The sequence below is a fragment of the Mobula hypostoma genome, chromosome 2 (genome assembly GCF_963921235.1).
Source record: "Mobula hypostoma chromosome 2, sMobHyp1.1, whole genome shotgun sequence".
Classification (NCBI taxonomy): Eukaryota; Metazoa; Chordata; class Chondrichthyes; order Myliobatiformes; family Myliobatidae; genus Mobula; species Mobula hypostoma.
In genome coordinates, this window is record NC_086098.1 from 101928746 (window position 1) to 101951676 (window position 22931).

At 38.5% G+C, this 22931-nt stretch overlaps 1 protein-coding gene across 1 annotated transcript in view; it reads left to right on the forward strand.

The window, feature by feature from the left end:
* The window catches only part of ascc3 (activating signal cointegrator 1 complex subunit 3), a 399975-nt gene that overhangs the window by 32601 nt on the left and 344443 nt on the right, over positions 1 to 22931 (forward strand). The window contains exons 9-10 of the mRNA XM_063040308.1: positions 13824 to 14024; positions 14961 to 15101. Coding sequence (XP_062896378.1) covers positions 13824 to 14024; positions 14961 to 15101 — 342 coding nt within the window. The remainder of the gene's footprint in view (positions 1 to 13823; positions 14025 to 14960; positions 15102 to 22931) is intronic.

Consider the following 22931-nt stretch of genomic DNA (forward strand, 5'->3'; position numbering starts at 1 on the left):
GATGAAGGAAGAGCAGTAGATGTATTGTAGATGGATTTCAGCAAGGTATTTGATAAGATACCCCATGCAAGGCTTATTGGGAAAATATGAGGCATGGGATCCAAGGGGACCTTATTTTGTGGATCCAGAATTAGCTTGCCCACAGAAGGAAAAGAGTGGTTGTAAATGGGCCATATTCTGCATGGAGGTTGGTGACCTGTTCTGAGACCCCTTCTCTTTGTGATTTTTATAAATGACCTGGATGAGGAAGTAGAGGAATGGGTTAGTAAATTTGCTGATGACACAATGGTTGAGGGTGTTGTGGGTAGTGTTGAGGGCTGTCACAGGTTACAGTGAGACATCGATAGGATGCAAAACTGGGTTGAGAACTGGCAGATGGTGTTCAACACAAATAGGTGTGAGGTGGTTCATTTTGGTAGGTCAAATATGATGGCAGAATATAATACTAATGGTAAGACTCTTGGCAGTGTGGAGGATGAGAAGGATCTTGGGGTCCGAATCCATAGGACACTAAAAGCTCCCGTGCAGGTTGACTGTGTGGATCAGAAGGCATATGGTGTATCGGCCTTCATCAACTGTGGGATTGAGTTTAAGAGCCGAGAGGTAATGTTACAGCTATACAGGACATTGATCAGACCCCACTTGGAGTACTGTGCTCAGTTCTGGTCGCCTCACTACAGGAAGGATATGGAAACCATAGGAAGGGTGCAGAGGAGATTTAGAAGGATGTTGCCTGTATTGGAGAGCATGCCTAATGAGAATAGGTTGAGTAAACTTAGCCTTCTCTCCTTGGAGCAACAGAGGATGAGAGGTGATCTGATTGATAGAGGTGTATAAGATGATGAGAAGCACTGATCGTGTGGATAGTCAGAGGCTTTTTCGCAGGGCTGAAATGGCTATCATAAGAGGGCACAGTTTTAAGGTGCTGGGGAGTAGGTACAGAGGAGATGTCAGGGGTAAGTTTTTTTTATGCAGAGAGTATGAGTGCATGGAATGGGCTGCCGGCGACAGTGGTGGAGGGGATACAATAGGGTCTTTTATGAGACTCCTGGATAGGTACACGGAGCTTAGAAAGATAGAGGGCTATGGGTAACCCTAGGTAATTTCTAAAATAAGTAAGTGTTTGTCACAGCTTTGTGGGCCAAAGTGCCTGTATTGTGCTGTAGGTTTTCTATGTTTCTATGATGTAAATTAGAAATCAGATTAGAGACAAGACTTCTGATAAGTGTCATGCTTTAGATTGTAAAGAATGAACACAATAAAGCATTGATACGAATATATCTTTAAATTGTTGTGGATCACTATCCACTTGGTGGTTTTTCTTTTGGAGAATCGAATACTTCTGAAGACGTCAAATTATCAACATCATATTTGTAAGGTAGATTGATCTGTGTTCATACTATATTCGCAGTGCAGAATGAGAGCTGTTTTACAGTACTCTGCACATATGGGACTGAAAGGTTGTTGTGATTTCAAGGTGGGAAAAATTTGCTTTTGGCTGAAACTTTTTCATTTCTACTTTAAAATTGATTAAACAGATCATTGAGCAGTCATGTGGTTTAGATGGAACAAGCAGTCCTTGCTTTAAAGGAGCTACCTAATACAGTGCTTTCCCAGTTTATTGCCATAGCTGTTGACCAATTTAAAATAGAAGTAATGAACTTAATATTCATTTTAAAATATGTAAAAGATAGTGGTAAATGGAAAATACTGTGCTATTCAGATTATTGTTTGGTGTGTTACTATCATTTCAAATTTGTTTTTATTCCCTTGCTTTTAGAAGCACATTTTATTGGATTTTGGTCAAATGCTACTGTGAGACCTAAATCTCTCTGCTCCTTTACTTGTCTGTATCCCTTTTAAATATTTTAATAGTATCTTCCTCAACTATTCCTCTGGCAACTAATTCCAAATATTCATCATTCTCTTGTGAAGGAAACATAACCCTCAAATCTCCTTTAAATTCCTCTCCTTTCAACTTAAACATCCACTCTTTAGTTTTGGACTTTTCTTTCCCGGGAAAAGGATTCTGACTTTCTATCCTATCCATGCTCCTCATAATTTTGTAAACCTCTATAAAGTCACTCTTCTGCTTTTCTTGTTGCACATTATTATTTTTCCATTTGGTTCCAAACTGAAAATCAATTGTCTTTACCATTTCTGAACACCTAAAACCTATTCTTGTTGATTTACCTGGCTGTGCTAACTCTGCTCATAGCCAAACTTTTCTGCTTTTTGATAGCTGTATTCGTATTTCATAACATCCAAGAGAGAATTTGTTTGGTTGCAAGTTTTGTCTTCTTAGTAGAATTTAAAAATCCATTTAGAACTACTGATCATGTTTTGTTTCTTAAGTTACTTTTAGAATAAAAGATATAAGGGTCACCCCAAATTTCTGCTCTAATGCCCCATTTGTAATCATGCTGGTTAGTTTGCCAAGTGCCCTTAAGACTAAAAGGTAGAATTGTAGGTGCAACTTAGAAACATAGAAAATAGGTGCAGGAGTAGGCCATTCGGCCCTTCGAGCCTGCACCACCATTCAGTACGATCATGGCTGATCATCCAACTCAGAACCCTGTACCTGCCTTCTCTCCATACCTCCTGATCCCTTTAGCCCCAAGGGCCATATCTAACTCCCTCTTAAATATAGCCAATGTACTGGCCTCAACTGTTTCCTGTGGCAGAGAATTCCACAGATTCACCACTCTCTGTGTGAAGAAGTTTTTCCTCATCTCGGTCCCAAAAGGCTTCCCCTTTATCCTCAAACTGTGACCCCTCGTTCTGGACTTCCCCAACATCGGGAACAATCTTCCTGCATCTAGCCTGTCCAATCCCTTTAGAATTTTATACGTTTCAATCAAATCCCCCCTCAATCTTCTAAATTCCAGAGAGTACAAGCCTAGTCGATCCAGTCTTTCATCATATAAAAGTCCTGCCATCCCAGGAATCAATCTGGTGAACCTTCTTTGTACTCCCTCTATGGCAAGGATGTCTTTCCTCAGATTAGGGGACCAAAACTGCACACAATACTCCAGGTGTGGTCTCACCAAGACCTTGCACAACTGCAGTAGTACCTCCCTGCTCCTGTACTCAAATCCTCTTGCTATGAATGCCAGCATACCATTGGCCTTTTTCACCGCCTGCTGTACCTGCATGCCCACTTTCAAAGACTGGTGTACAATGACACCCAGGTCTCGTTGCACCTCCCCTTTTACTAATCGGCCACCATTCAGATAATAATCTGTTTTCCTGTTCTTGCCACCAAAGTGGATAACCTCACATTTATCCACATTAAATTGCATCTGCCATGAAATTGCCCACTCACCTAACCTATCCAAGTCACCCTGCTTCCTCTTAACATCCTCCTCACAGCTAACACTGCTGCCCAGCTTTGTGTCATCCGCAAACATGGAGATACTGCATTTAATTCCCTTGTCTAAGTCATTAATATATATTGTAAACAACTGGGGTCCCTGCACTGAGCCTTGCGGTACCCCACTAGTCCCTGCCTGCCATTCTGAAAAGGTCCTGTTTATTCCCACTCTTTGCTTCCTGTCTGCCAACCAATTCTCTATCCACATCAATACCATACCCCCAATACCGTGTGCTTTAAGTTTGCACACTAATCTCCTGTGTGGGACCTTGTCAAAAGCCTTTTGAAAATCCAACTATACCACATCCACTGGTTCTCCCCCATCCACTCTGCTAGTTACATCCTCAAAAAATTCTGTGAGATTCGTCAGACATGATTTTCCTTTCACAAATCCATGCTGACTTTGTCTGATGATTTCATCGCTTTCCAAATGTGCTGTTATCACATCTTTGATAACTGACTCTAGCATTTTCCCCACCACCGATGTCAGGCTAACCGGTCTATAATTCCCCGGTTTCTCTCTCCCTCCTTTTTTAAAAAGCAGTGTTACATTAGCCACCCTCCAATCCTCAGGAACTAATCCAGAATCTAAAGAGTTTTGAAAAATTATCACTAATGCATCCACTATTTCTTGGGCCACTTCCTTAAGCACTCTGGGATGCAGACCATCTGGCCCTGGGTATTTATCTGCCTTTAATCCCTTGAATTTACCTCACACCACTTCCCTACTAACACATATTTCCCTCAGTTCCTCCATCTTACTAGACCCTCGGTCCCCTTCTATTTCCGGAAGATTATTTATGTCCTCCTTAGTGAAGACAGAACCAAAGTAGTTTTTCAATTGGTCCTGGCTTATCTCAACATTTTATCATTATCATTTACCCTGGAAATGGCAACACAATTAGATAGGGTGGTAAAGAAGGCATATATTTTGCTTACCTTCATTGGCTGGGCTCTTAAATATAAGGTTGGGAAGTCCTGTAAAACTTTAGTTACGCCACATTTGGAGTATACAGTGCCTGGTATTCAGCCCCCAACCCTTTGCTTATATAAATGAGTATTACAACCAGGGATTTTGTTCAATTGAACTGAGAATTTTTATTTATGAATTACATGCTCCTTTTTTCACATTAGAACCCCCCCCCTCCAAAAGTGGGAAAATTGTAAAGCATGAAAAACTAGAAAATAGAAAACTGTAATATCAGCAGTTGAAAAGTACTCATCACCCTTTGCTCAGTACTTGATTGAACCACCTCGCACACCTATTACAGCCAGTAGTCGTTTTGGATAAGTCTGTGATGGGAGACTTCCGGTAGCGCTCATGGAGTGAAGTCGCGTTCTTGACTCGCTCCATTACCTCTGAGTTTTTTCTCTCTATGGTCAGCTATACTTTAATTAACTATTAAGGCATCAATTTTTACAATACTTTGAATTAAACTGAATTCTCTGACAATTGGATGATACTGAGATCGGCTATGTCTAAGAACGGGAAAGACGGCAAGGATGGTAAACCTCCGGTTAAACCGAAAGCTACGGATCTCCCTCCGACTGAATCACCGGTGACTTTGAAAGCGATATCGGAGTTAATTCAGAGGGAAATTTCAACCTCTGTTAGGGAGATGATTCGTACAGAAATTATGGGCTTTGTTAAAGACCTGATTCATACGGAAATCTCAACTAAGTTCCAGAAAATTGCCGATTTAATTGATAAGATGCAAACATGTATTGCGGAACATCAGTCGGCTATATCTGATCTTCAAAAATCCGCGCAACAAAGTGAGCTTAAGATGGGGAAAGTCGAAGAAACAATTAATGTAATGAAGAAGAAACTTGACTTTTTGACTTTTAAAAACTCTGACTTGGAATCTAGAATGCGACGGCAGAATTTACGAATGATTGGCGTCAGGGAAGCCGTGGAAGCTAACAACCCTATGAAATATTTCTCCCAACTTTTAAAAGATGCATTCCCTACTGTATTTCCTGACCAACCACCGCTACTGGATCGTGTTCACAGAATCCCATTATACTGGTCTAGGTCAGATAGACCTAGGCATGTTATCTTACGTTTTCATTACTTTCAAGACAAGGAGAGACTGTTTCGATTCGCTCGATCTAAAGGTTTCATTGATTTTTCGGATCTTAAGTTCCGATTCGTGGAAGATTTCAGTAAACCAATCTGGGACCAACGGGTCCGTTACAGATCCGTGATGTCGGAATTCTATAAGATGGATTTAAGACCAGCGCTGCTGTACCCTGCACGTCTAAGGATTCGCATGTTAGATGGAGCCCTTCGTTTTTTTGATTCTCCATCGGATGCCCAGAGTTATCTGGATCAACTTTCATCTTCAACATCTTAATTGCCTTTTTTTAATTTTCTCCGTTGATCGGAGGCTGTGAATTGGTTGGTTTTAACTTTTCTGTGCCCTATTTGGGCAGAAAAGTTTACTTTCGATTTCTTAATATGGCTGCTAAACTTTCTTTTTAACTGCGTCATTTCTTTCTTTTCCCAGGGGATTCTGGGTGGTTACTTCCCTTTTGTCATCTTACGTATTTCCTGTGCGGCCTTAAATTTTGTAGTTTTTTTTAAATTTTATTCTGTTTTGCTTTTTATAATCATTTTATGTTAATAATCCTATTTTTTTTGTTGCTGTGTCTATTCATGAGTTTGAGGTTTATTGTGGTTTTTTTTAATATATACTTTCCGGCTTTTGTTCTGTTCTGTGTGTATTTTAATTGAGCTAACTTTTTTTTACTTATTTTTTTACTGTTTTACAATTAGCTGATCCTTTTCATATTTATACCTTTTTTTTAGGGAGCGTATACCGGAAGTCATGGGGGTAGTTTTAGCGCTTGCTTCTTTCTGGCGGGTCTGCTTTAGATTTCGCCTTGGGGTCTTGGGGTGGGGGGTGGTGGGAGGGGCTTCACGTTTTAGTTTGTTTCTCTTTGGGCTATATACATTATTGAAGTATTGGTTGCGTCCTTTTCCCCGGTATCTTTTGTATGTTCTGTTTCCTCTCCGGGTTTGTGGGTCGCGCCTATTGTCAATCCTCCTTGTTATGGGTTGACTTTAGGATTTATGGAGTCTATTATTAATTTTGTCTCCTGGAATACTAATGGTCTTAATCATCCTATTAAAAGGAAAAAAGTTTTTAAAGTGTTCCGGAGACTTAAAGCACAAATTTTATTTTTACAAGAGACCCATGTACGGAGGGGGGACAGACTACGTTTTTTCAAATTCTGGAAGGGTCAACAATTTCATTCGAACTCCAATGCTAAGATTCGAGGCGTCTCTATTTTTATAGACTCCTCAGTTACTTTTATACAACAGGATATTATCTCTGATCCGAATGGTAGATTTTTATTGGTTAGTGGTTTACTATTTAATAAAAAAGTAGTTTTGGTTAATGTTTATGCTCCTAATATGGATTGTCCGGAATTTTATAAATCATTGTTTGATCAGTTTCCGAATTTGAACGAGTTTTCATTGATTTGGGGCGGAGATCTTAATACCTGTTTATCTCCAGCTTTGGACCGTTCGGCTCCTTTACGGACTTTACCTAATAAATCTGCAAATTTGATTAATTTTTTCCTTTCTGATTCTGGGTCGACGGACATTTGGCGTTTTCTGCATCCTCAGGAAAAAGATTTTTCCTTCTTTTCACATGTTCATCATTCCTATTCAAGAATTGATTATTTTTTCATTGATTCTCGTCTCATTCCTTCAGTGATTAAATGTGATTATGATTCTATAACCATTTCGGATCATGCTCCACTTAAGCTTTCTATTAAAATTATGGCCAATATACCAAACAATAGACAATGGCGTTTTAATTCGCTGTTGCTTCAGGACTCGGACTTTGTTAATTTTATGAATGAACAGATTGAGCTTTTTTTTACAATTAACCATACAGAAGATATTTCGGTTAACACTCTTTGGGACACTTTTAAAGCCTATATTCGGGGTCAGATTATTTCGTATTCCGTTGCTTTGAGGAAGAAACAGAAGCAGGAGGAGATGGCAATTGTGGACAAGATTAAAGAAATTGATAAGAAATATGTTATGGCTCCTTCTGAGGAGCTATACAAACAAAGAACTGAACTTCAAATGGAACACAGTTTACTACTCTCGTCCTCGATTGTAAACCAATTAAAGAAAACAAGAAGTGATTTTTATGTTCATAGTGATAAAATTGGCAAGCTGCTGGCTAATCAATTGAAATCTAATTATGTTAAATCTCAAATCAATCAGATTTATAACCAAAATGATCGATTGATATTGGATCATGTGGGGATTAATCAAACCTTTTGTGATTTTTATTCTTCTTTATATCAATCAGAGTCTCCTCGAGATTCTAAATATATGAATGATTTTTTAGATAAGTTAGACTTCCCTCAGATTTCACAGGATATGTCTTCTTTATTAGATACTTCCATTACAATGGATGAGATTAAGAATGTTATTTTTTCTATGAATCTGGGGAAAGCTCCTGGCCCTGATGGGTTTACCGTTGAATTTTATAAATGTTTTGCTTCTTTATTGATTCCTTGGCTCTATAAGGTTTTTGAGGCTTCTTTGAAACTTGGTAAACTTCCGGAATCTTTTAATAGAGCATCAATTTCTTTAATACTAAAGAAGGATAAAGACCCTGCTCAATGTGCATCTTATAGACCAATATCTTTATTAAATGTTGATTCTAAAGTTTTTTCTAAGTTATTAGCAAATAGACTAGAAAAAGTACTTCCTTCTATTATTTCGGAAGACCAAACGGGTTTTATTAAAGGTCGTTACTCTTTTTATAATATTCGTACATTGTTAAATATCGTTTATACTCCCTCACAAAATGTTCCTGAGTGTGTTATTTCTTTAGATGCCGAGAAAGCTTTTGATAGAGTAGAATGGCCTTATTTATTTAAGGTGCTTGAAATGTTTAATTTTAGCTTGAAATTTATATCCTGGATTAAACTGTTATATCACTCCCCTGTAGCCTCGGTTCGTACTAACTCCTTAAACTCACCTTTTTTTCCTCTCTTTGTGGTACTCGACAAGGCTGTCCTCTTAGTCCCCTATTATTTGATATTGCATTAGAACCTCTTGCAATTGCTATTCGAGAATCTTCAAATATTACTGGGATAACTCGGGGATTAAAGTCCCATAAATTATCACTCTATGCTGATGATTTACTTTTATATATTTCTAATCCTGAGAGATCCATTCCTGCTGTTTTAGAGTTATTAGCACAATTTGGTCTTTTCTCAGGTTATAAATTAAATCTTAGTAAGAGTGAACTTTTTCCGATTAATAAACATCTTCCCTTATATTATAAATTTCCATTTAAATTGATTAATAATTACTTTTCATATCTTGGGATTAAAATTACTTGTAAACATAAAGATTTATTTAAGACTAACTTTTTACCATTAATAGACCGTATTACTCAACTTTCATCTAAATGGTTTCCCTTATATTTAACTTTGATTGGTCGTATTAATGCAGTTAAGATGTTTTTTTTGCCAAAATTTTTATATGTGTTTCAGGCATTACCAATTTTCGTTCCTAAATCTTTTTTTGATAAAGTTGACTCTAAAATTTCTTCATTTATTTGGCAGAATAAGAATCCGAGACTGGGTAAAATACATTTACAGAAAGCTAAGAGAGATGGAGGTTTAGCATTACCTAACTTTAGATTTTATTATTGGGCTATTAATATTCGACATATGAAATTTTGGTTACTTGACCGGGACATACTATCTATTCCTAAATGGGTAGCATTGGAATTACAATCTGTTCAGGGTTATACACTTGGTTCTATTTTAGGTTCCTCTCTTCCTTTTGATTCGAAACGCCTTAAGCAGGTCTCTAACCCGATAGTTAAATATGCTTTGCGCATTTGGTTTCAATTCAGAAAGTTTTTTGATCTTAATCAATTCGGGTTAGCGATTCCTATTTTAGGTAACATATTTTTTCCTCCCTCTTTTACGGATCGCGCTTTTCAAACTTGGAAGACTAAGGGTATTTTACGGTTTTTGGATTTATTTTTAGATGGTTCCCTTATGTCTTTTGAACAATTATCTAATAAATATAACTTATCAAGAATACATTTTTTTAGATATTTACAAGTTAGAAATTTCCTAAGTACTATACTTTCTTCCTTTCCAATGCTTCCTCCTATATATATTTTAGATTCGATAATTAACCTTAATCCATGTCAGAAAGGTGCATCGGCTATGATTTATAATATTATTATGAAACTTAGGAAAGCTCCATTTGATAAGATTAGGGTAGATTGGGAACAGGAATTGGGGCTTACCATTTCTGTGGATGATTGGGGGCAGATTTTACAATTAGTTAATACTTCCTCTATTTGTGCTAAACATTCCCTAATTCAATTTAAAGTGGTTCATAGAGCACATATGTCCAAAGATAAGTTAGCGCGTTTTTACTCGCATATTAATCCTTTCTGTGATAGATGTTCGGGGCAGATAGCCTCTTTAACTCATATGTTTTGGTCTTGCCCTACTTTGGAAACTTTTTGGAGAGATATTTTCAATATTATTTCTAAGGTATTAAATATAGATATCTCTCCTCACCCTATTACTGCTATCTTTGGACTACCTAAAATTTCTAGTAATCTTTCCCCTTCAGCCCGTAGAATGATTGCATTTCTTACTTTAATGGCGAAAAGATGTATTTTACAACATTGGAAAGAGCTTAATGCTCCAACTACCTTTTTTTGGTTTTCTCAGACGATTTTATGTTTGAATCTGGAGAAAATTAGAAGTAACCTTTATGATTCTTCATTTAAATTTGAACAGATTTGGGGACCTTTTATTCGATATTTTCATTTAATGTAATATTTACCCTTCTTGTTTTTTTTTCACTGTTTTAATGGAGGTCGGGATTGAGGACGTGATTTTAAGTTTAACTCTGTTTGGTTTCAAGTTAGCCCATTGCTTTGCTTTGCTTTTAGTTAGTTGCACGGTGGGTTTTTTTTTTGGGGTTTTTTTTTCTTTTTTTTTCCATTGATATATATAAAATCTCGTATACTATTATGTTATCTTGGTTTCTTATGCTTAAATTACATTGTTTGTAGTATTTTCTTTTTGGCATTGTTATCTTTTGGAATTTTATTATACTTTAACATTGTATTAATGTTTATATGGCTTACCTTTTTTGTATACTTACTCAATAAAAAGATTTAAAAAGAAAGAAAGTCTGTGATGGAGCAAGATTTACATATTTCTCTTTGCAAAATTGCTCAAGCTGTGCCAAGTCAGTTGGGGAGCAGGGGTAGACAGCATTCTGAGGACTGCCAGAGATGTTCGATTGGGTTAAGGTCTGGACTCTGTCTGGGCCACTTAAGGACATCAGTTTTCTTCATTTGAAGCCACTCTATGATTGCTTTGGTAGTGTGCTTTGGGTTGTTGTCCTGCTGTAAGATGAACTTCCTCCCCAGTTTAAGCTTTCTGACAGGCTAGCAAGTTTTTATCCAGGATCTGTCTGTACTTAGCAACGTTTGTCTTCCTATTAATTCCGACTAGTCCCTCCTATTGAAAACAATCCCCAGAACATGATGCTACTTCCACCATACTTTACAGAAGGATGTTGTTATCTGACAGGTGCATAGTATTAGATGCCAACGTACACCTTAGCTTTGAGGCCAAAATGTTCCACTTTAGACTCATCCGATGAGGCCTTCTTCCACATCTTTACAGTATCTTCTAAGTGACACTTTGCAAAGTCTTTACAGCAATGATATGCTTTTTTTTATATGCCCATTTTGTGCAAGGCCTTGGAGGTTGTGGAACCATGAATTTCATCTCCAGTTGCAGCCACTGGCTTCTGCAGTTCACTTAGAGTGACTGTTGGCATTACAAGTGTCATTCTTCATCAGTGACTAAGTTTAGAGGAGCAGCCTGACCTTGGCACTGTGGCTGTAGTTTCATATCTTTTTCTACTTTTTCATGATGGACTGCACTAAGCTCCAAGGTATGTCCATTGCCTTTGAGATGGTCTGTAACCTTCCCCATATTTGTGCTTCTTTATTATTTACCTGACTTGAATGCTCTTTTGTTTTCATTTTGATTTGGTCTGTTGAAAATCTATCACTCTGTTGGACCTGGTGGAGAGAAAGGGTATTTACTCTTATGAATTCATTAAAAAAGGTGATCCTTCAATTTTCTACATCAACAAATTAGGTGAGTTGGGTAAGGTAATATTGTACTTGGGGAAAGTTAGTGTAGTGTTAGTCCTTGGTTTATCCTGTTTTTTTTGTGGTATCACTCTGGAGGAACATTGTGTCATTTCATAATGCATGCATTTCTAAATGACAATAAACGAGGACTGAGCGTCCTCATAATCTAATCTAAATTAAAGGGGATGAATACTTTTTCAGCCTCACAATGTTGGTTAATTTTTCATAAATTATTGACAGGGCTTTGGAATTTTCTTCTGATTTGACAGGATGCACAATGTTTTCAAAAAATCCTACTTCAATATACTTTAAATTTAGAAAATGATACAGTAAAATGTGAGAATATTTGTGGGGGCTGTATACTTTTCCAAGGTACTGTGTATGCAGTCACCATATTATAGGAAGGATGTGGATGGAGGCTTTGGTGAGAGTGCAGAAGAGGTTTGTCAGAATGTTTGTATCTATTGAGATGCTGCCTGAAATTTGAATCAAGCTGCTGGAGTCATTTCAAAGTTCAAAGTAAATTTATTATCAGAGTACGCATACAATATTGAGGTTTGTCTTCTTGTAGTCAGCTACAAGACAAAGAAGCACAATAGAATCCATGAAAAACCCCACACAACAAAGATCAACAAACATCCAAAATGCAAAAAAGCACAAATCATGCAAACGATAAAAAAGTAAACAAATAATACACAGAACTTGACCCGCAGAGTCTCCAAAACTGAGTCCACAGCCAGAGAGCCAGTTCAGCGCTCAGCTGAGTAAAGCCCATCCAGGGGCCCTGTGGCTACGGACCATAGCTGCAGAGTCTGTTCAGCACTGAGGTGGGTGAATCTGATGGCTGCAGGGCAACAACTACTCCCAAACCTGGTGGCATGGACCCAGGATTTCTGCACCATCCACCCAATGGTAGCAGCGAGAAGAGGAGACAGGTCAAACCCACTTGGCAGAAGAGTGCTCCTGCCTCTAAGTGGCACTATCTGCACCTGTTTGTGTAATATATATAAACCCGCAGTATGCTTAGAATTTGTTTCAGGCACAAAAAATCGTTAAGTTACATTACCATGCATTGTAGGAAGTTGACTTTTATGTAACATACATCAAAGTTGCTGGTGAACGCAGCAGGCCAAGCAGTGTTTGACTTTTATGTGTTTTTTTTCTATTGATTTTTCATAAGGTTAGGGAAGATGCTTATCTCAGATTGTTTTTATTATCTATTAGATTCCTTGGAAGTACAGCAAACAAATAAAACATATTAGCACAAAGCATTATTCTATTTCTGTTTTGAACATGTAATGCATGACGGTGGGCTACATTCACTTAATTTTCTTTCATTTAACAATTGTCGACACAAGATGTTTTTTGTTGAAAAAGTTTTTTTTAATTGTTTCATTTTGCTACTGAGTAATTAACATGTATTTGTATTAATGTAATTGTGCATCTCTTCTGTGGCAGCTATATGCCACTGCTACATATTTTTCAGTGTGAACTCTTAAAAACTATTTATAATACTGTATATGTAAAAAAAAGATGTATTTCACATTGATCTTCTATTCGATCTATAAATTCCCAACATACAATGGAATAGGTAAGCATCAGCTTCCAATTTTCAACTTTATAAACTCTTCAGTTAAGCCTAATTCTCACTGTGCTTGTACAATTACGCTGAGATTTCTCTAGTGAAAAATAGTTTTAAATTTTGTTGTGTTCTTTCCTTATTCAGCTCAGGGCATTTGCATATGCATTCACAAACAAAGGAGACACTTACTCAGCTGTAAGAAAACACTTTATTAGATCTAACACAAATGTAATACAGAAAGAAAAATGAATGTCTACAGTAGTAGCAGTACCTAAATCAAAATACTTGGCATTCAGAAAGCAAGCCGATCTCTACAACGTCCACAGATCTAACAATCTCACACACCCTGTTTTTTCTCCCCTTCCCCCCTCCCCCTCCCCTGTACTCAACATGCTGTTCCTTTTCTGAGCACCAGCTGTATTCCAGCCCAAGACGAAAGTCTCTTCCCCCATTGCACAAAGAAAGTACCCCCTTATGATACCCTTTAAGAGTCCTTAATATATCCCATTATTAGACTTGATCTCTTTTGCAATAAAGCCATGTATTCAATCGGACCTCTTAATTGCAAGTTTTACTTTTCACCTCACATTTATAGATACCAACATCTCTCTTGCACGTCCATCGAAGGTCTGATATTGCAGAAGGTTTATAATAATTTTCATGCTTATACTTTCAGATTGGTCAGATGGCTTTCAAAGGGATGAAGCGACTGAACCGCATCCAGTCCATCGTTTTTGAGGCAGCTTACAACACCAACGAGAACATGCTGATCTGTGCCCCAACAGGAGCTGGGAAAACTAACATTGCCATGCTTACTGTTCTGCATGAAATCCGAAAGCATGTTCAACAAGGAGTTATCAGAAAGGATGAGTTCAAGGTACAAATTTATTTAAGTTTCATCTGGGATAAAACATGAAATATTTCATTATCCATTGCTCCGAATAAACTTGGAGCTGCATTCACCACTGGCATCTTCTCCCTTGCTGGCTAGATTCACGCATACCAAAGTTAATCTGATTGATGACTATCCAGTTGGAAATTCCACAAAAATACTTTGATAGTTGGTTAGACAATGTTTCTAGACTGAATCAGCTGTTCAAGCCATCAGCAGGCTAGAATACATTGATATCACTAATTCTCATAAGCAATTAGAATTAAATAAATATATAAAATACTAGAAATACTTAAAACAATTGAAATAAAGTCGGTGAGTTTCAAGATGTGACAAATCATCGAAATTTGCCTCCCTTCCCTCTGACTGCTCCCTCCTATTAAAAAGTGTAGAAGTCAGATTTCCCAATGCAACTGATGGGAAACTGCAGGAAGTTTTGCATCACTTCTATGCTCCATAAGGAGCTCCCTGTTGTATTATATTTGACATATTACCAGGAAAAAATTCTCTCTGGACCTCTTTGAAAGCTATAAGAAAGAGAGAAAAAAATATATATATCGAGAGAGAGAGAATTTTCTTTTGTAGAAATGGATACATATGTTGAACATCTGCATTTAGTAATATGTAAAATTCATCCAAATGTAGGGATATTTATAAATTGAGCATTCTTAACTCAGTGATGACCTGTAAAGTCATTACATAATGTAAACATCTTTCTAAATGGTAATGTGTTTAATTCTGTTTTAAGCCAATTTCTATGTTAGTTAAATAAAATACATGACTATTTATATAGTTTCAATATGGATCATTTTTCACACATGATTATTAGTATTTTTCAGCCTTACTAGATAATAAAGTGGTTCATGTAGATTTTTGATCTAGATAACAGTTTTTTTGACTTGTTATTAATCTTTACTCTAGATTGTATATGTAGCTCCTATGAAGGCCTTAGCTGCTGAGATGACAAATTACTTCAGCAAGCGCCTTGAGCCATTGGGCATCTTGGTGAAGGAGCTTACTGGGGACATGCAGCTGACCAAAGGAGAAATTTTACGGACACAGGTATGACCAGGAGTTCATTGCATTCAAGCATAAATTGGTGCAAAAGGTTGTCTATATTTGTTTAATTGAGCAGATTATGACTTGAATTCGCATAAAATTGCTTCTAATTCTAGAATATGTATTTCAATGGATTTCATTATTTTTAGCTGAATACAAGACCTTATGAAATGTAGGAAAAGAAAAATTGGTATTCTATCATTTTCAAACAACATTCTTGAATTTTAAACAGATCTTTTGGCACTTTCACTTTTCCCAACCCACCTCTTCTTCTGCCCATGGCCTTGCCTGCTTTCAGAATCTCTTCTGAGCTTCCCCTCTGTAGATCTAAAAAAAAGTCTTCAGTAAAAGTTTTGTTCTTCTGTGATCTATAAGGTACAAACTAGACTTGGTGAAGAACTTCCATCACTTTCACTTCTGTTCCTATTTTGTTGGCCAGAAATCCTCAGGCTTCTGTTATTTCCCTTGACTCCAGAAGTTTCGATCCAATTAGATTACTCCTTCTGACATCTTACCCACGTTAGATGCATTGATTTAGCATTTATTTTGCTTTTAGTGTATTATATTTGTTGCTAACAATGTAGTCTTCACATTCATAAAACTACAAACCCCATTTCCAGAAAAGTTGGGATATTTTCCAAAATGCAATAAAAACAAAAATCTGTGACATGTTAATTCATGTGAACCTTTATTTAACTGACAAAAGTACAAAGAAAAGATTTTCAATAGTTTTACTGACCAACTTAATTGTATTCTGTAAACATACACAAATTTAGAATTTGATGGCTGCAACACACTCAACATAAATTGGGACAGAGTTAAAATAAGATTGAAAAGTGCACAGAATATTCAAGTATCAGTTCAAAAGGAACATTTCTCAACGCAAGATTGCAGAGAATTTAGGTCTTTCAACATCTAGTGTACATAATATTGTGAGAAGATTCAGAGAATTCAGAGACATCTCAGTGCGTAAAGGGCAAGGTCGGAAACCACTGTTGAATGCGCTTGATCTTCGAGCCCTCAGGCGGCACTGCCTAAGAAACCGTCATGCTACTGTGACAATTATAGCCACCTGGGCTCAGGAGTACTTCGGAAAACCATTGTCACTCAACGCAGTCCGTCGCTGCATCCAGAAATGCAACTTGAAACTGTATTACGCAAGGAGGAAGCCATTCATCAACTCTATGCAGAAATGCCGGCGAATTCTCTGGGCCCGAGCTCATCTCAGATGGACCGAAAGAGTGTGGAACCATGTGCTGTGGTCAGGTGAGTCCACATTTCAGCTAGTTTTCGGAAAAGCCGGGCGTCGAGTTCTCCGTGCCAAAGATGAAAATGACCATCCAGATTGTTATCAGCGAAAGGCGCAAAAGCCAGCATCTGTGATGGTATGGGGGTGCATCAGTGCCCACAGCATGTGTGAGTTGCATGTATGTGAACGTACCATTGACTCTGAGGCGTATATTAGGATTTTAGAGAGACATAGGTTGCCATCAAGGCGATGTCTCTTCCTGGGACATCCATGCTTATTTCAGCAAGACAATGCCAGACCACATTCTGCATGGGCTACAACAGCGTGGCTTTGTAGACACAGAGTGCATGTGCTTGACTGGCCTGCTGCCAGTCCAGATCTATCTCCTATTGAAAATGTATGGCGCATCATGAAGAGGAGAATCAGACAACGGAGACCACGGACTGTTGAGCAGCTGAAGTCTTATATCAAGCAAGAATGGGCAAAATTCCCAATTGTAAATTGACTACAATTAGTATCCTCAGTTCCAAAATGATTAAAAAGTGTTATTAAAAAGAAAGGTGATGTAACACAATGGTAAACATGCCTCTGTCCCAACTTTTGTTGAGTGTGTTGCAGCCATCAAATTCTAAATTTGTGTATGTTTACAAAATACAATTAAGTTGGTCAGTAAAACTATTGAAAACCTTTTCTTTGTACTTTTGTCCGTTAAATAAAGGTTCACGTGAATTAACATATCACAGATTTTTGTTTTTATTGCATTTTGGAAAATATCCCAACTTTTCTGGAAATGGGGTTTGTACATGGCAGTGTAATGCTTTACAGTGACAGCGATCGGGGTTTATTTCCCACTGCTGTATGGAAGGAGTTTGTACATTCTCCTCATGATGATGTCAATTTCCTCTGCATGCTCCAGCTTCCTTCTGCATTCCAAAGCGTCAGTGAGGTTTGTAAGTATGTAGTATGGTAGCATAGCAGTTAGCGTGACGATTTACAGCACCAATGATCAATGTTCAATTTTCTCTGGTGTATAGAAGGAGTTTGTATGTTCTACTAGTGATTGGGGTGGGTTTCTTCCAGGTATGCATGAGGCGTGACTTGGATCCACTCCTATTTGCCTACAGTCACAACAGGTCAACAGCAGGTTCCTTTTCATTGGCTCTTCTCTCAGCTTTGGAACATCAGGATGCTTATAATTGACTACAGCTCAGCATTCAACATTATCGCCTTCTCAGCTAATCGCTAAGCTCCAAATCTAGGCCTTGATATCTACCTCTGCAACTGGATTCTTGATTTCTTCATGTGTAGACCCCAGTCAGTATGGATAAGCAACAGCATCTCCACTGTCCCCATCAGCACAAGTGCACCATAAGGCTGTGAGCTTAGTCTCCTACTCTATTTGCCTTATACTAAGACTGTGTGGCTAGTACAGCTCCAATGCCATATTGAGGTGTGCTGACAACACTACAGCTACTGGATTACTGGAAATCTGATTGAATGGTGCCACAGCAACAATCTCTCAGACAGCATCAACAAAACCAATGAGTTGATCATTGACTGCAGAAGGAAGAAGCCAGAGGTTCCTGAGCCAGTCCTCATTAGGGGATCGTAGATGGAGCAGGTAGATAATTTTAAGTTTCTTGGCTTTGTCATATCAGAGGATCTGTGCTGGGATCAATGTGTAAGTGTCATTTCAAACTAGGCATGGTATTGCCTCTACTTTCTTAGAAGTTTGCGTAGCTTCAGCATGTCATCTAAAACTTTGACACACTTCTATATTGCACAGTGCAGAGTATCCTGACTGGTTACATCATGGCCTAGTATGGAAACACCAATGCCCAGGAACTGAAAAATTTAGAGGAAGCGGTGGATACAGCCTATCATGTAGGCAAAGCCCTCCGGACCATTGAGCACATTTAGAAGAAGCACTTCCACAAGAAAGCAGCATCCATCATAATCTCTATATCAGTTTGAAGAAGTGAGGCAAAGCAGCAACAACTTCATGGACCCTGTACAGGTTACAGAGGAGGAGGTGTTTGCTACCCTGAGGCAATTCAAGGTGGATAAATCCCCAGGACCTGACAAGGTGCTCTCTCTGATCTTACAGGAAGAAAGTTCAGAAATTGCCGGGGCCCTAGAAGAGATATATAAGACATCCTTAACGACAAGAGAGGTATCAGCGTATTGGAGGATAGCCAATGTTATTTTACTGTTTAAAAAAAAAGGCTGTAAACATAAACCAGGAAGTTATGGACCGACAACTGACATCACTCTGACATCAGTTGTGGGAAAGTTATTGGATGATATTCTAAGGGACTGGATATGTCAATAGTGCGCATGCGCCGGTCGTGCATGCAGCCTGTTACAGCCGTTCCGATCAGTATTCTTTTTTCTTCTTACTTTTTAACTTACGTTATTTTTTGTATTTTTTTTCACGGTAACACGTCGAAGCCGCACCCTCTCTAACATGCTGGTACAGAGAGTTTTATTTCATAGTCATAGTCATAGTCATACTTTATTAATCCTGGGGGAAATTGGTTTTCGTTACAGTTGCACCATAAATAATAAATAGTAATACAACCATAAATAGTTAAATAGTAATATGTAAATTATGCCAGTAAATTATGAAATAAGACCAGGACCAGCCTATCTTTTTTATTTGGGTTTTTAGCGCTGGAAATAGTTAACATTCGGACACGTCTCATTAGTGGGACAGAAGCATGGTCGCATTGTTTATTCCAGGGACCAGCTGCTTGCACTTATGCCGGCCGGTTTAGCGAGCAGAGCGGCGGACACCCCTGCTGAAATCTGGAGGGAAACACACAGAGGATGCAGAGGGGGATCACAAAGTCGAGGAAAAAGGACTGGGTCGAGACAACAGAGACTTATGGAGAAGAGGAGTTCGGTGGGTAATAAAATGGACGAGTTCACGGCGCTAGCCAGGCGTCAGAGAACATTTCGGGAGTGCAGTGTTATGTGTTTCACTGGAACGGGGCTGCACGAGGACATACCGGATCAAAACTTTACCATGAACTGCTTCCAGACCATTCGGGCTGACCCGAAGTGCACTGAGAGCGGTAAGCGTAAAGGAGTTGGGTGCTTACTGTTCTGGTTAACAACAGATGATGCAATCCGGGTCATATTACGATCGGGGAACGTGTTTGTAGACCGGATATTGAACGTTTTACTGTTGAACTTCGGCCATATTCCACCGAGATACAACACTGGGCAGCATGGGAGGTCGTTCCTGCTTGTGGCCATCGAACTTGCAGCTCCTCCCGTGGATGGTCAGACACCCTGAGCCAATAGGCTGGTCCTGGACTTACTTTCCATCTGGCATAGTTTGCATTTTGTTGTTTGATTGTTCGTGGTTTGTGTATTGCTGTACTTATGCTTTATTCTTGGTTGGTGCAGCTGTAACGAAACCCAATTTCCCTCGGGATCAATAAAGTATATCTATCTCTATCTATTTATCTATCTATGTAAGTATTCTGATAGACATGAACTGATTAAGGATATTCTGCATGGTAGGTCATGTCTAACCAATCTTAGAGAGTTTTTTGAGGCAGTTACCAGGAACGTGGATGAAGGCATGGCAGAAGATGTTGTCTACATGGACTTCAGTAAGGCATTTTCATGGAAGTTTGATCAAAAAGGTTCAGTATACAGAATTATGAGGGGTATATATAGGGTAAACGCAAGCAGGCTTTTTCCACTGAGGTTGGGTGGGACTACAATCAGAGGTCATAGGTTGAGGGTGAAAGTTGAGAAGTTTAAGGGGAATATGAGGGAACTTCTTCACTCAGAGGATCATGAGAGTGTGGAATGAATGCGTTGGTGTATGCAAGCTTGATTTCAACGTTTAAGGGAAGTTTGGGTTGGTACCTGGGTAGTCGAGATATAGAGGACTATGGTTCCAGTGCAGGCCGTTGGGAGTAGGCAGTTTATATGGTTTTGGCATGGACTGGATGGGCCAAGGGCCTGTTTCTGTTCTGTGCTTCTCTATGACTCCGCCATTGAGGCCATGCCCTCTTTTTGCTCCTATCATTGGACAGGAAGTAGAGGAGCCAAAGTTCGCCCACACCAGGTTCAGGAATGGTTATTTCCCTACAACCATCAGGATCCCGAACAAGCATAGATAACTTCATTAACCTCAACTCTGAACTGATTCCACAATGTAGAGACTCAATCTGAAGGACTGTGCAACTCATTTATTTATGTTTGTACAATTTGAGTTCTTGTGCACATTGGCTGTTTGTCATTCTTTGTTTATGCATAGTTTTTATAAATTCTGTTATACATATTTCTTTATTTTCCTGTAAATACATACAAGAAATTGAATCTCAAGGTAGTATATGGTGATGTGCATGTATTTCAATAATAAATTTACTTCGACTTTGAGTGCTTCAGCTTTCTTCCACATTTTGAAGATTTGCTGGTTAGTAAGGTGTGAATATAGAATCTTGGCGCCGAATACATGGCAACACTTGTGGGCTACCCCCAACACGTTGTTGATGCAAATGATGCCATTTTCTTGTAAGTTTCGATGTATAGTACGTATGACATATAAAGCTGAGTTTTACATTCCAACTAAAAGCTTCACCTATCTTGCAATGAAAGTAAATATTTAGTATAGTCCACTATTTGTGCAAGTCTAGACAATGTTATTACTTGGAACCATTATGCATGATAGCATTTTATAAATTAAATAAAATGTTGTTGCATGCTGTATAGTTCAGCCCATGCATCTTGAAAATTTGCACAGGTGGCTGAGGAAGAAGTTGATCATTTTTAAGGCAGAACTTAATAGATTCTTGATGAGCAAAGAGATGAAAGATTACTGCAAGTGTGTGAAAATACAGAATTGTTGTTATAATTTGATCAGCCAGGATCTTATCAAGTCGTAAAGGATGCCAGTGGGGCCAAGGAACTCTTCCTGGTCCTTATTCATCAGAATTAGATTTATTAACAACAACAAACAACATAATTTGTTGTTTTGTGGCAGCAGTACTGTGCAAGACATAAAATTTACTGCGTAATAAAATAGTGCAAAAAGCAAATAACATAATGGGGTTCAGGGTCTGTTCAGAAATTTGATGGGGCAGGCAGAGAATCTGTTCTGAAAACATTGAACGTACGCTTCAGGTTCCTGTACGTGCTTCCTGATGACAGTAATGCAAAGAGTGCATTTTCCGGATGGTGAAGTTTTTTGATGGCTGCTGCCTTGTTGGGTTACTGCAGTGTGTGCAGGACATTTTTGCCAGTGTTTCGACACAGTTTAAGTAATCAATCTCTTATTCAATGTCAGCAAAACCAAGAAGCTGATTATTGACTTCAGGAGGAGGAAACTAGAGGTCCATGACCCAGTCCTTATTGGAGAATTGGAGGTGGAGTCAGTAACTTTAAATTCCATGGTGTTTTTGTTTTGGCCGATCTGGTCTGGGCCCAGCATGCAAGTGCAATTACGAAGAAAGTATGGCAGTGCCTCTACTTGCTTAGGAGTTTGCAAGGATTTGGCATGGTATCTAAAACTTTGACAAGCTTCTATAGATGTGTAATGGAGAGTATGGAAACGCCAATGCCCTTGATTAGAAAATCTTACAAAAAGTAGTGGATACGGCCCAGTACATCACCACCATTGAGCACATCTGCAGGAAGCATTGTTGCAGGAAAGCAGCATCCATCATTGGGGACCCCACTGCCCAGGACATGCTGTCTTTTCGCCGTTGCCATCAGGAGGAAGGTACAGGAGGCTCGGGACTCTCATTACTTGGTTCAGGAACAGTTATTACCCCTCAGCCTTCAAACTCTTGAACCACTCAACTTCATTTTTCCCATCATTGAAATGCTCCCACACCTATGGACTCACTTTCAGTGACTCTTCATCTTATTTTCTTGATATTTATTCCTTATTTAACATTTCCCTATGACTCATGTCCCAACTGCATCCTCGTAAATTTTCTCTGCACTTCTTCAATCTTATTGATAGTTTTCTTGGAGGTAGATGACCAGAACTGCATATCATTCTCCAAATTTGGCTTCACCAACATCTTATAACTTAACATCCCAAGTATTGTACTCAATACTCTGATCATGGAGGCCAACGTGCAAAAAGCTGTCTTTATGACCCTATCTACCAGTGACATCACTTTCAAGGAATTATGGATCTATATTCCCAGATCCCTCTGTTGTACTGCAGTCCTCAGTGCTCTACCATTCACTGTGTAAGTCTTACCAAAGCACAACTTTTCTGTGTTCAATATGCTGTTTTTGGCTAATTTTTCCAGTTGGTCCAGATCACTTTGCAGGCTTTTCCACTCTGCCCCCAGTCTTGGTGTCTGCAAATTTGCCAGTGCTTAGGAATTTTGCAAAATTAGTTACTTACTTGGAAGTACAGGTGCTAAATTTTGTACGTGTAACCACTGCTTGTTGTCCTATTTGGTGTTTTTATAGTCTATTATTTAGCAAATTGATTGATCTTAAGTTGCAATTCTGTTTCCACTTGCAATTTTTAACAAAGAGTTCAATACATTTGTGTGTTGTATTGCCAGTCAGTATTTCAGCATCGCTGTTTTCTGCAACAA